The 13584-nt window shown below is 37.3% G+C and overlaps 3 protein-coding genes across 4 annotated transcripts; 2 read left to right on the top strand and 1 right to left on the bottom strand.

Moving 5' to 3' along the window:
* The first annotated feature begins 682 nt into the window (after positions 1–682).
* Positions 683–2980, top strand: LOC145909205 (uncharacterized). The gene is made up of 6 exons (XM_082996536.1): positions 683–857; positions 1010–1103; positions 1249–1403; positions 1468–1584; positions 1656–1808; positions 1973–2980. The coding sequence occupies exons 1-6, from the start codon at positions 747–749 to the stop codon at positions 2738–2740; spliced, it is 1398 nt and encodes a 465-aa protein (XP_082852662.1). The 5' UTR covers positions 683–746; the 3' UTR covers positions 2741–2980.
* A 698-nt stretch (positions 2981–3678) lies between these two features.
* On the top strand, positions 3679–6398 carry LOC145909204 (ciliary-associated calcium-binding coiled-coil protein 1-like). Of its 2 annotated transcripts, XM_082996534.1 has the most exons (7): positions 3679–3766; positions 3838–3861; positions 4947–5056; positions 5229–5398; positions 5561–5781; positions 5922–6026; positions 6085–6398. In XM_082996534.1, the coding sequence occupies exons 1-7, from the start codon at positions 3698–3700 to the stop codon at positions 6325–6327; spliced, it is 942 nt and encodes a 313-aa protein (XP_082852660.1). In that variant the 5' UTR covers positions 3679–3697; the 3' UTR covers positions 6328–6398. The 2 variants fall into 2 exon arrangements, with proteins under 2 accessions (XP_082852660.1, XP_082852661.1); XM_082996535.1 differs by lacking the exons at positions 3679–3766; positions 3838–3861 and adding an exon at positions 4297–4536.
* On the bottom strand, positions 6337–9891 carry LOC145909203 (26S proteasome non-ATPase regulatory subunit 4-like). The gene is made up of 8 exons (XM_082996533.1): positions 9770–9891; positions 9491–9631; positions 8482–8680; positions 8113–8243; positions 7467–7726; positions 6996–7181; positions 6830–6885; positions 6337–6686 (listed from the first exon to the last, which is right to left on the bottom strand). Exons 1-8 carry the CDS (start codon positions 9793–9795, stop codon positions 6483–6485), a joined length of 1203 nt encoding a protein of 400 aa, XP_082852659.1. The 5' UTR covers positions 9796–9891; the 3' UTR covers positions 6337–6482.
* Positions 9892–13584: the final 3693 nt, after the last annotated feature.

The raw sequence follows: 13584 nt of genomic DNA, 5'->3' as shown, positions 1-13584 counted from the left end.
ATTACTGCCTTGGGTAAGTATTCAAATATTGTGTTCCCCTGTTACACAAAAATAGTAATTTTTGCGCAGCCGTTTAGTTTGCGAAAAAAGAGGACATGAAGGTCAGCTTCGCATTGGCATGATTTTGAATAAGGATGGATGCACCGACCGAAAGTTCGGTTTGCCGAATTTATTCGGCCGAAACTAAGGTTTTCATAATTATTCGGTTTCGGCCGAATATTTTTGCAAAATTCGACCGAAACCGAAATTTTTCACTGCATGCAACGCTAATACGCAAAGTTTAGTGTAGATCATTGTTTGAACTGCACGAATGTGTTTTTATTATTTGTTTATTGTCCCCGAAATGACTAAAATCAACTTTAAGCATTTGGTACAGCAGTCGAGGTTATTCTTTGAGTGCCAATAAAAGGCTGTATGATAGGATCAGATCAAATCCAGCACTTGTTTTGTTTAAATTTATTGCATTTAAAGAGATGGATACCAAAATTAGTTTCGGTTTATTTGGCAACTTTTGCCGAACATTTGGTTTCGGCTGAATAAAAAATAAGGTGTTTCAGTGCATCTCTAGTTTTAAAGATTTGGAGTTTTTACAGTGTTTGCAAATGCACAGATTAAATTAGGTCGTCAAATTGTTTTATGGTAAAATGCTTGTTAAATTTGAATTCGTTTGTTTGTAGTAGTTTGTCCTATACTTACTTAAAATGTATCTTAGCCTTAAATGCATGTTGATAGGTAACAAAAGTTGAATGGAATGTAAAATGGAAGATAGTAATGAGGGAAGTTTGACTGTGGTTGTGTGTGGTTCTGATGACTATGCTGATGCATATTCTACGTCAGGAGACAAACAATTGCGAAAGGTATTACTACTACTAGGCTACACTGTTTGAAGTAAAGTATTTAAAGATATTAAATATACCATTTACAATGTCTATCTACAAGCATGTATGCTGGTCTATGAATTAATGCTAAACAGACAAAGTGACATTTTTATTTAATTACCTATTTACAGTGGGTAACCTCTTTGGAAAAGGCTCTTGAGGAAGTAAAAGATTATGAGAAACAGACACAAGCCAAATTTATAATGCAGCGTAGACGATCATATGGTAAGCAAACAATGTTTATATGCAACATCTTTTTTGTGATCTAGGAGCTAGATTAATGCTCATTTTGTTGGTGATAAAATTATCTTATTTAAGTGTTGTCATTGGATGATGATGACTGTTCTTTAAACTATAAATGTTCTTGCAGATATTGACAAAGCTCGAATAAGATGGGACTGCACAGACAATTTTCCATACAAGATAGTCCGGGTGCATAAAATGGAATGTGAACATGCAAAGGATCGGAATAAGCAGTACAACGACAAGCGTAGGGACAAGTTGGCAATGCAGAGCGAGGTGCAGGTATGTTAAACAATCATTAAACTTAGCACTGGCAAAGAATACAGTTTATGATTGTTTAAACCAGCCAAGAGTTTCCAAAAGAAAGAAGTACAAGCGATATATCTCTGCTCATGTTTCAAAGAAAACAGACTGCCCAGCATTTATTGAAATACTTGAGGCTGAAATTTATCCACAATATCAGGTATATATGTTTTACTGTAGACATTGTTTTATATTACAAGTTGACAACTATATACTTTTCTATTTGTTTAGTTGTCTACTAATGCTACTGTGCGACAGAGAAAGACCTCTAGTCAGGTTTTGAGATATGATCTCGCAACAAGGCATGAGGATGTTTACAAAGAGTTGTTTTGTCGCATTACCTTTCCCGCAAATGGCTCACATGTGGGCCATGCATTTGGAGAGGTAAAACGGGTTGTGATTCTTACCCATTTGAAACCCAGTTCTTATAGCATAAAAGTAATTGAAGTAATTACAATACCAATCCTAATGATTTATCATAAATAGCATTGTAAAATAACTATAACTTTTTTGTTGATTGTTATAAAACTATGTGTGTGTATATTCAGGACACAAGTAGTCGTCATCAGTTGGATAGCAGGCTGGTAGAAAAGATTGATGAGATGGTGGCCGCTGGCATAAGTTCAATGAGAGATATAAAACAAACCCTCACCTTACATGTTGGGGAAATGTTTAAGGACCAGGAGCTCCCATGTAAATCCCACAGAAGGTTTTGGCCAACAAGAAAAGTGATTTGCCAACACTATGTAGACTCTTGCATTCAACAAAACAAAGTACGCATGGATGGGGACAATATCACACTTGCTCCTGGAAAATGGGACAAACCTGCAACAAAGGACAGTGTATTTTATTATTATTTTGCCACCGCTGCTGAGAAACCAGCCACAAGCCCGTTAAAGGATCCTCCTGCTGAGATCATAGAGGAGGTTGTGGCCAATTCTACTCTGGAAGAAGTCAATGAAGTATATGAAGAAGAGGCGTTTGGTAACGACAGTGAACTAATGCAGGCTTACACTAACTTTTACCCAGACCAGGCGCAGCCCTCGTCCCATGAAGACCTAAACCGGAAAGTTGCCTCGAGTATAAGTAACAGTTTGGAACAAATATACAAGGCCCAGGTACCCAGCGGCATTGTTGAAGTTAAACAGCATTTGGAATATGCGTTACAGAAGCTTAAAGAAACCGACATGTCCGTTGACTCGGCAGAGGATAAAGACGCTGAAAGTAGCGATAATAAAAGACCTCGACTTTCCATTATCCTTTGTCATGACGAAGATGACGACGAATCGACTGGTATCGAAGAAACAAATCTGTAGTATTTTGTGCAATTATTATTTCAAAGCTATTTTGTGACACAGGTGTGTAGTTGTGAACCCATTTTATGTTTGACAAACAAAATGATGTCCAGTGTGCACCAAACTAAGCTTATACAATACAAGCAAATTAGCGATCATTTTAAAGGTAGTTTCCGACCGGGAGAAATCTAGAAACCAGGAATCTTTTTTGGTGATTTTGTTTTGATATAACTTTTTCGTACGTGTTCTAATACAAATGCACCGCCGTCGCGTGTCAATTTTTCTTTGTTGTCTCAACAAGACTGGCGAAAATGGGAAATTTAGATAAATCCAAAGCGACAGCATCACATTACTGGGCAATCTTTTATTGTCTATTATTTTGATCCGCTTTGAAGCAAATTTAAAAAATCTTTATAAAGACAGTCGAATAGGCTCTAAGAAACTGATATTGTTTGTGATGGGATTTGCATGGCCCACGGATTACCGAAAGTTTTGGTTAAGGCCCGTACTAGCCTCCCTACCATCGTATGCAGAGCCAGGACAGTCTTACGTCCCGTCTTGAACCCTTTTTCAAACAATGCAAACGGGCCTTGATGTAAAAAGCGTTGCACTGGCACTTACACACAATCAAGTGTTTCGCGTAACAAGGAAGGAACTGTGTTCTGCGGTTTAGGCGCATTATATCCGGATACTTTTAGTTATTCTTGTGCTCGAGATATGTTGGCTCTTTTAAAAATACACGATAACAAAACCGTGTATTACGTCACAAGGTGTTTGCTTTTAAGAATTGCAATATGGCGGACGAATCAACGCCGATTCCGTTTTGCTATTGGCGAGATCGACTGGCAGCATTCCATTTCTTGATAGTGTTACGAGGAGAGATCTAGTTTCTCTCTGGTTAATCCAATTGCCGGTTAATGGGGATAGTTGTAACCTGAGACTGTTGATTAGATATTTTTTCGTAAGTTAAGTCTGTCAATGACTAACGGACGTAAAATCAGTATGGGCAAAACCAGCAAGATGCCCAGTGCTAACAGAAAACAACGGGTAAGAAGTTTCGTTTTTGTTAAATTGTTATATGCTCAACTGTTTTTGATTATTTTTTTATTTGTTTGCAGGGAAAGAAGCGAGAGAAAAATGAGGTATGTTAATGTGCTATTGGCGCCGTGGTATAACTTTAAAAACTATGAATTCGTTGTGAAAAACAGATAACAAAAACTTTTTAACACACAATTTAAACATAAGTTTTGTTGATTGACCCGAAAAAGATACACAATATGTTTTCTTCTGAACCCATCCAAAATTGGTTCTTTCTTGTGCCATCTTGTGAAGCAGAAGAAATTACCGCAGTTTTATCAGTTAAAAAAAGTTGTAGGTAGTTATGATACCCAGTATTGTGTTTCGTGTACTGTCGGTTGCTTAAATTGTCTTAGCTTTTCTTAAAATTTCAAAAAGTTAAATTTAAGTCCAATAACAATCATTGGTTGCGCAGATGCTGGAAAACCAGTCAGGCGTAAAATATCACGTGGTTAACGCTGTCGTCATAGTGATTGTAAGCCCAATAGGATTTCGTACGTGTAGAAACTGTTTGTACCATCAACATTATAATCGTGTCCGACAAGATTTTTCGCTGAGTCCTTGATAGTTTTAGGGTCGAAGCCGGTCGGTTTTTGTATATGCGTGGATCGAGTGTCACATTTGACAAGATTTAGGCGCGTTTTGTTGTTTGAAATGGTCGCAAGACAATGAGTTTCAAAAACGTTGCCAGCCTAAGGGGAAAGGGAAAAAAGGAAGACCCTTCGTTATATGCTTTAACGGTTGGTATATACCAAGTGTAACAAACAAAGTATTTTAAACAAGGCTGTTTGCCCTCGTGCAAGAAAATACCCATTTTCAGTGTATTTTGTGTCCCAATGCAGATCTGCACCTGACAAAAAACACACTTTTGCAGTTTGTTGCCTTCCTAATATATCTGGAACAAACCAACAACGTCAGTAGCATAAATGATTAATGCCCCATTATCCACATCAGTAACCAGTTCTATTCTTTGTGACAAACTACCTTTCCTAAAGCGTCTTTATGGCAGTAATTGAGACAGACTAATTAAAAAAAAGATGATGTGGATTTCTGGTCATTTTATCAGATAGCATATCTAACTAAATGGCTTACTCTATATCTTATTTAAATATGTCACTGTGCAAGCATATAAAACTACTGGTTGTTGCAGGATGAAGAGGCTGTACAGAAAGAACCCAATGGATCATTTGCATGGAAGGATTTGCTTCCCTCACAAGTAAGGACGCTTGTTCAAACAGAAACGCCTGAAGAATTACAGGAGTAAGTTAGGAATTATTTTATATATAAATATTTTTTTTAATTTTAAGATTAAACAATATCTGTAGTAGTGGGGCGATCCTGCCCATCATGCCATTGCATGAAATATTACTGCGTTATCTGTACTAATTAATAGTTTTGTTCCATTATTTATTTAGATATTTAATTTTTGAAGGAAAATGGCAACAATTCTTAATTTTGAGCAACACGAAGAAGACCTCAAAGAAGCAACCCAGCTTGATTGTTTTGTTATTGCCTTTCACTGGGCCAAAGAAAATGGATTTGATGAAAGGCAACTTAGTGGTTTCATAACACTTGTGTCAAACCTACTAAAAAACATGAAAGGTACAAACAATGCCTGCTCCACATAGCATTTGTGGTGATGATTTTTTTTAACAGTCAATTCTAGCCTCTTTCCCTTTAACTAGATTACAAAGGTAACAAGTTGCATAGCATTGATCTGCCATCTTTTTGTTCATTGTCAACACTTGTAAATTTGCCTTGCAGATGGGGGCATGAAAAAGTCAGAAAATTTAAATTACCTCAAAGAATGCTTCTCTGGCGTGGGCTCAGAAAGTCCAGCTGTGATGCCCATTCCTCTGTATTTCTTCAAGCTTGATCATGCAAAACTGATCATGGAATACCTGATTTCTACTCTGTTCCACCACTACTCTCTTTATGAATACCTGTACCAACAAGAGCAAGATGAACTCATCGTTGGAACAGATGTAAATATTATGTATATACAGTATTATATCTGGGTGCAAAGTCAGTATTATATCATTTGCAGTTTATTTAAATGGGAATTTGTGTGAAGTTTTTTGTTTACATTTAAAAAGGGGTGAATTATTTATATTTTTTGTTTTAGCTTTGTGTGGATGTCTGTTCTGAAATGAATGGACCGTTCCCACCTCCATTGGAGGAGGCAATGCCAAAGGAGATATATGAAAATTTCTTTTTAAGTCAGGCCAAGGTAAGTGACACACCTGTTACATAGAAAATATAAAAAGTTTATAATATTGCCTTTTCAGGAGGAAAAGACGGAAGACGAAAATGTGGATATAATCACTGATGAACTAACAGAAGCTGTTCTCAAAGAAGTTGAAAGCTCTGATAGCAAGGCAGTAAAGACTGTGCCAGCATCAGAACTACGACGAATAATTGAAAAAGTCACAAGGGAAATGATTCTTCCTGCTAAAACTGAACTGCGCAACAAAATAAAAGACAAGGAGTCTGGATATTTAGCAAGAATAGAAAAGGTCCAGGCCAAATAATAACAAACGTTTTTATTTTTTTCCATATTTTTATTTTTGCCGTTTTACAAATAAATACTTGTATGCATAAACAGCCTTCACAACCAAGTCACAACACAAATTTTCAAAGTTGTTTAGTAAAGCAGTATTGTTTAAGAAACGTATTTAGCCCAACTTCATGCATTGTCCTTCTTGCTATCATCAGAACCTTTTTTGGAATCATTATTTGACCTTCGTGGTTGAGTTAATTCACTCATTGCTTGCTGGACAGCCTCACTCTGTGGATCAACACCAGGCAGGGTTTGCAACACACTCTGGAGAAACTCAGGGTCGGTAATCACATCTTCATCACTCTCGTCAAATTCATTTGTGTCCATAGGCTGTTTAAATTCAAAGTTACAATTCATTTGCACTGACAGAGTATGGAAAATGCACAAATGTCATGCTACAAAATCAAGGGCTCAGTCAGACATACCTTCTCACCAATATTAATATAATCAATAAGTTATCCATATGTACTTGCCTTTGTGGGATAAGCATCCGGATTTTCAGTTTCCATTGGTGTTTGTGGCACACTCTCTGTAACATACAACAGTTGATCTAGTTGTTTTTATATGAATGTGCATGGTTTGGTTTTACAATGTATTTTGCTTTGCAGTCATAATATTATAACCAGCATAATGTGTTACCACTTGGCGTTGTCTGCATAGACATGCGCATGGCATAAGCAATCTGTTCTTCTTCTGTCATTGCACTGATGTCAATAGAGTCGGTCATTGCTGCTGGTGGAGCTGTCGCTGGAGGTTCCAAGATACCCTGATCCATTGACATTGCCAATGCTGCCTGCAACATATCATCCTCTGATGTAGGATTCCCTACAAAAAAACAATGTTGAATTTTTTTTCAAAAACTAGAACGCCATTGTCCCTAATGCTCAAAGCCTGTGCCGTGTGTCCCCCTGCTAGTAAAACCAGATGGGGACGGGGGGTAAACCCATACTAGAATGTCATGTTGTTTATAATTAAAACTGGTCTATGAATCAATCCAAATGTGTCAATGGGTACAAATCACAAAACTTTATCATGACACTTATGTTGGTGTCAAACTTTATGCTTTTTATGAAAAAAATGTATCAGCCTTGATGCATAAGGAAAACGTACCTCCTGCAGTAGCTGGTGCAGATTGGGTTTCCTGTGCATTTTTGGTTCTTCGTGCATCTTCTTCTTGTCTCTGCCTCTGTTCCTCAAGGGAAACTCTCAAAGCCAGTGCAAGTTCAGGGTCTGAATTAGGATCAAATCCAAGATCAAAGTCTGACCCTCCTCCAGTAGCAGGAGCTGCTCCACCAAATTGCTGAACTATTGGAGAACTGGAAATTGCTCCAGACAACATTGAACCAGGAGGGATTGTCACCAGATGTGATCTGTGCAACAAGTATTTAGTTTAAGAAACATTTATCTAGTAAGTTGATAAATTCACTCAATGGTGGATCTAGTAAACATATGAGGGGGTGTTCGGTTTTGGTACTTAATTAATGAAGCCATTAGATGCGATTAAAATTTTTTCGAAGATTTACCATGCAAATTGAGCTTTAAAAAACTGATTGCATTACAGTAGTTAAGCGAAATATCGAACAACTTTTTTAAAACACAAGACTTTTTAGTTGCTTTTGTACATGTGCACTTGTCCAGTTTAACGATCTTTTTTTACCTGATAAATTTTGCCTGGTCATATTCAGAGATATAAATTTAAATGTGTCAGGATATCTATATTTGTGAGTTTGTTAAAAATCATACAAGTAAACCTTACCCTGAGCCATCTTTTCCATTGAGTGTGTTAACAAAGTTGTTCAACTTTTCAGTGTTAACATCTTGTTCACCAAAACTTATCAAATCAACTGTCACCTTCTCTTTCTTGAGCTTCTTTGCCAGTTTCACCAACTAACAATATTTATTTCATTGTGTTAGATGGCGTATTTATATCAGCCTTTTCATTTCAGTATATACACTGTCATATACCAGATTGAAAAAAATGTCACTTTTGCAAAAATTAAACGATAATCCACGCAATATTAATTAGCTAATGCATTCACATATGAAAAATGTGCGATCATCTGCCCAATTAGCGAGCGCTAAAAACAAATCTCCGGACAAAAAAATAGATCTAGTTTATATATACCTCTTTGTCTTCTTCTGTGATAGGACTTCCAACAAAAGCAACTATTCTTGTTTTGTGGTTTTTGCTTTGGCGATGTTTTAAAGCGAGATGAGCAACTCTTAGTCCATTGACAAACTTCAGATCACCTTTGGGTTGAATCATGTTCAGTTTAGAGAGAAGTTTTCCAGAATCAGTTGTCAGCGTGACGTGTACCTGCATGCTAATAAGATAATTATTAATTTAATGTGCAGATAATAATTTAGTTGTTACATTCATGTTTATACCCTCAAAAAATTTCGAATATACCTTGTTAAAAAAAAATCAAAAAAATATCTATTAGATTTTAAAACCACAATGGGTATTGACGAGATGGAGAGTTCATATTTTGTGAGTTTTTTTCCACCAAACGCAGTCTTGTTGTATATATACCAGATTGGAAAGTTTGTCTTTTGTGCGGAGGATTTTGTTTTGGCAATCGTTAATTGTGCAGACGGTCGAAACATTTTTTCGTATGTTAATGCATCAGCTAATTAATATTGCATGGATTATCGGTAAATTTTTACAAAACTGACATTTTTTCCAATCTTATATATATCATCACTGGCGTAGAGTACGGGGGTGCAGGGGTGCCAGTTTTAAACCGCAACAAAAATGAAGGCGCATTTCTTTTCTGATTACACTCATAAAGGTACTTAACACGCGGTTTCGTTTGCATCGTATTCGCGATCTACAATTACGCAACACAAGCGAAAATACGTTGGTGACGAACGTGAAAAAGGAAGATTTTATCGCGTGTATAGAGAAATCGACTTTGTCCCAAAACCACGTTTCGTCCATTTTTTTCGGCCAATAAAGTTATATGGACAACGCTATAACTTTATATTTGGCGTACACAAACGACCACCTGATGTTTGTATTTTTTTCGCCGCACCCCCGTTGATGTACAAAACTCTACGCCTATGTATATCATAATAGTTTTTTGTGTGCAGATTGTTGCTGCTGAGAATGCAAACTATGAGTGGATACTTACTCTGACATTGACATCAAAGCAACATTGTTTTCTGGGTTTGATTGGAGTTTTGACCGGCAAACCAAGTTGGCAGCATCCTGCTGAGATTGTATTCTTGTAGGCAGATAGTCTCCATTTCTCATATACTCACTGTTGTCCACACTGCAACAACACTGTATTAGTTAGTCAATGAAAAGTTTGGTTATTAGTTTCACAAAAATGCGATCTTAGGCATAGTGTTCAAAAAAATGTCTAAAATTGTAAAATAACACGAAAAAAATAAAACAGTACTACACTTACCAAAGCACAGTACTCTCCAAAACCATTATTCGTCGTGACAGAAAACGTAACGAAGGTAAATTGCAGAACTCGCCAATAAAAAAAACCAAATCTTTTCACACAACTTGCTAACTCATTGTTCCGATAACAGCAACGTATTTCTACGACTTGCTACGTTGTGGACCATACGCCTTTGACAAATGTGTTAATTTTGAAGTAAATTATTTTCATCATAAATTATTCTAAAAATTGTTGACACTTTACCACACAATATATTTGCATCAATATTTGTTTGGGAAACGACTTTTACGAACGATTCCAGTGTTTCTGTTACGTCATAATAAAACAATGATTGATATGTGTTTTTATTTAACAAGACAGCTAGTCAAAATGGCGTGGTTTATTGGTTCGTGTTAAACAATCCAAAATTTAGCGACTAAATTGTTTCGGAAGTAGCATTTAAGATGTTGCCGACTGGAAACATAATCCCAACTGGCAATGGCGGCTGCTTGCAGGTTATTCAACCCTATACTCCGTTTCCAGCAGCTTACAACGGTATGAGGTTAGTTGTTTACCTTAATATCCTACGACAGGTGTGTTTTTCCGTATCCCGCGAAAGAAAATAATTTGTATAAAGTTGGCTCATGGCAATTAAACGAAAATGTTTAACTTTCTGTAACGAAAACACAAAAACAAGGTTCATACACATATTCCAAATAAATAGTTTGGAAGTTTTGTAAAAACGCGGTCTCACAACTTAACAAGAATCAACATTAGATAAAAGTTTTTGTGTTGTTATTTTTACTGTTTTGATTAAGGTACACTGGGCTATTGGTCAGGCCAAAGGAATCAGTTTGGGATTCAATTTTCGGGCCATGGGGTTGTGAATAGGTTTCAACGCCCAATTCTTGTCAACAATTTCAATCACAACCCTTTGATACGGCGTTATGAAGTATCTCCGTCAGGTAATTATAGATTGTTTGTAATTTGGATTACATATAACTTTAGAAAGAGATATTTATAGACTTACTAATGAAAACCTAATTTAAGTTTTAAAACAACAGGAATTTGCCTCTGCCTAAGTGGTAGTTTGTTAATTATGCGATAAAGTTAGTACATATAAAGAACCTTCAGTTTACAGTTATTATACTGTTATTTAAATTAGTACACTACAAAACGTGTGATCCTGCCTTGCTATGCGAAAGCATGGTAATACTTCTGTGATGTCCTCAATCATTTTTTAAAAAACAACAAAGGTAAACAAAGCGGCTGCCTTGCGGTATGGAACAATGTGAGAGCTGTGCCTCTTTCCTTTGAAGCTACGCAATCAGAAGCTGAGGAATGTTCTCAAAGTGATGAGTCAGCAAACTCCAGCTTCGAGGACGATACGGAGTCACGGTGCTCGTTGGATGGGGAATTTGAAAAAAATCAGCCAATGCAACAAGCGCAGAATGACGCTGTGAATTCTGTCTTGAACCCGGGAAACAGAAAAAAAGACATTGTTGCGTCCTGGTTTACGCGTTCATGCTTAAGGCTAAACAACGTGGAAAATTACCAATCTGCTGTGCTCATGTCAAACTGCAAAAGGTACATGACATTTACGTGCAAAAATTAGCTTCATATCTGTGTTGTTGTCTCAATTCTTGCAGCTAATTCTAGTTTTTCAATTAAACCCAACCATTTTACTATCTTACAAACGAACTGTTCATAAGATGTGTACACTTTTAGGCCACTAAAGAAACACCGGCGTCTTAGTCGCGAAGAGCGCTTTGCTGCTCGCCATCCCCACCTAGTGCAAATGTTCGGTAAAGCCTATATACGCTGGAGAGAGTCAAGGGCAGCGAAAAAACTACCTCAAACAACAACAGGCAACCAACATTTCTTTATTTAAAAAAGTTGTTCCTGAGGTTTTGTAGCAAGAATTGTATCAAAAAAAACTAAATTGCTCTATAATAAGGTACAGAAAAACTGCTCCACACCCGGATGTAATCAATCAGAGGTCAACGGCACGCCGAGTTAATTGTTTTCAACTAACCACGCATGCGTATTCCAGGTTCTCTAACAGTAGTGGAACGAATCAACTACTCACAGTTGTACGACGCATGTATTCCATCCCAGATTATGTGGGATAGCAGACAGGAAGACCAAATCAAAGAGGCCGTTGATAGCATTTCAGCAGTGCAGCGGACTGTCGTGTGACTAACTATTTGTTTCCGCCTGGAGACTGTGAATTTCTATGTATTAACCTTTACTTATTTCTTCTGTACTTCAATGCCTTTATGCCGTGTGCATACCCTTGTGTGTTAACGCAGCATTACAAATGCCTATAAACCTGAAATATACCAAACGCGTTCCGAACAGACTAGATAAGCACACAAGCTAGCGTGCCTATAGTTTTAAAACGCGTGTTGTGGTACAGTGCTTGGTTATTTTATGGGCAGTTTTGCCATTTAATTACACAAAGAAAAAAATGTGCAAGTAATGTAACCTTTTGGGGTCCCTTAGGATTGTGGGTGGCCTTAGACAAAGCCATGAAAACAACTTCAGCAGGGATGGCCATGTTCCCTACCTTGATCTTCAGCCGTTAATTCAACCCTCGTGGTTTCTGGTTGATTTAAGCCTATACATACGATTGCTTCCATCAGTATCAACGACATATCTCTAAATCATAAGCGTTGTTTTCCCTAACCCTTAAAAAAGATCGCTGTCAAGTAACGTGAATTTCGTAATTTTTAGTCGATTTAAAAGTCGTTAAAAAAGAAATGTCCCACTCGTGTTTATTATCAGGCCCCCAAAAATACTCGACTAAGGTGTTTATTCGCAATATAACAATGGGAAGTAGTTATACCGCACTGTCCGTTTGGCGACGGAAGCGTTTTTTCCGCCTTCACAGTACACAACATCTAAGTCTTCTATGTGAAAAGTTTCCATGGCTGGAGAAGAACGAGCCGATGGCGTCAGATAGTACGAGGAAGACGTGGGCAAAATTCCGGACGCAACATCACAAATCAAAACATATCCTCGAATCACCGCTCGCTGTGTGCCACAAGTGTATTGGACTGCTGGAATTACGTATAAGACAAAACTGCGCCAAAGTTTTGCATTAAGGGTAGAACGCGGAAGCTATAAAAATTTCACTCACAAGCAGACAAATAGCCTAAGTTATTTTCATATATCGGAATGTGAGTTATGAAGAAAACTTATGTGTTTTATTTAAAGTTGCGGAAATAAAGTGCAATACAAAGCAGTTTCGCAGGACAAATTGAGAAGAGAACTAAAACAGCTTCCGCAATCACTGTCTAAAATCGGCCTTTACACCATGGTGATTCAGACCTTCGGACGTTGTAGGCACTTTTACGTGTACCAGAGAAACACTAGGTGGGCACGCCCAGTGCATTGCACGTTACAAGCAAGTCGATTACAAGAAATTTTATTTTATTAACTTTTTAAAAAGAAATAAAATGTATTGACATCTTTTACATTCAGTGACGTCAGGCAAGGGACAACCGAATTTCACTGGCGGAATAATTTTAAATAAATATAGGCCTATTTACCGAATAAAGAAACCTTTGTTGGCAAGCTGACAGCCGCAAATGTGTTTTAATCACAGATGTGGAAAGTCTTTAATCAAGACGTACGCGCAAAAAATAAATACAGCTAGAAGTTGCAATCGATGGAAACAGGGGAGCCGGTTTGTTACGTAATCAGAACAATCCGCGTCAACAGCAATGCACGTGCGGTGTTAAACAACACTAACTGATTAAGCGTTTCCGTGCATAAGCAATGCTCTGCGTCAATGTGGACCCTCGTCAACATAACTTAATCATTTCTAATAT

Source organism: Ascidia mentula, chromosome 7, assembly GCF_947561715.1.
Source record: "Ascidia mentula chromosome 7, kaAscMent1.1, whole genome shotgun sequence".
Classification (NCBI taxonomy): Eukaryota; Metazoa; Chordata; class Ascidiacea; order Phlebobranchia; family Ascidiidae; genus Ascidia; species Ascidia mentula.
Note: the sequence above shows the minus strand (reverse complement) of the source record. Positions and strands in the feature narration are given on the sequence as shown.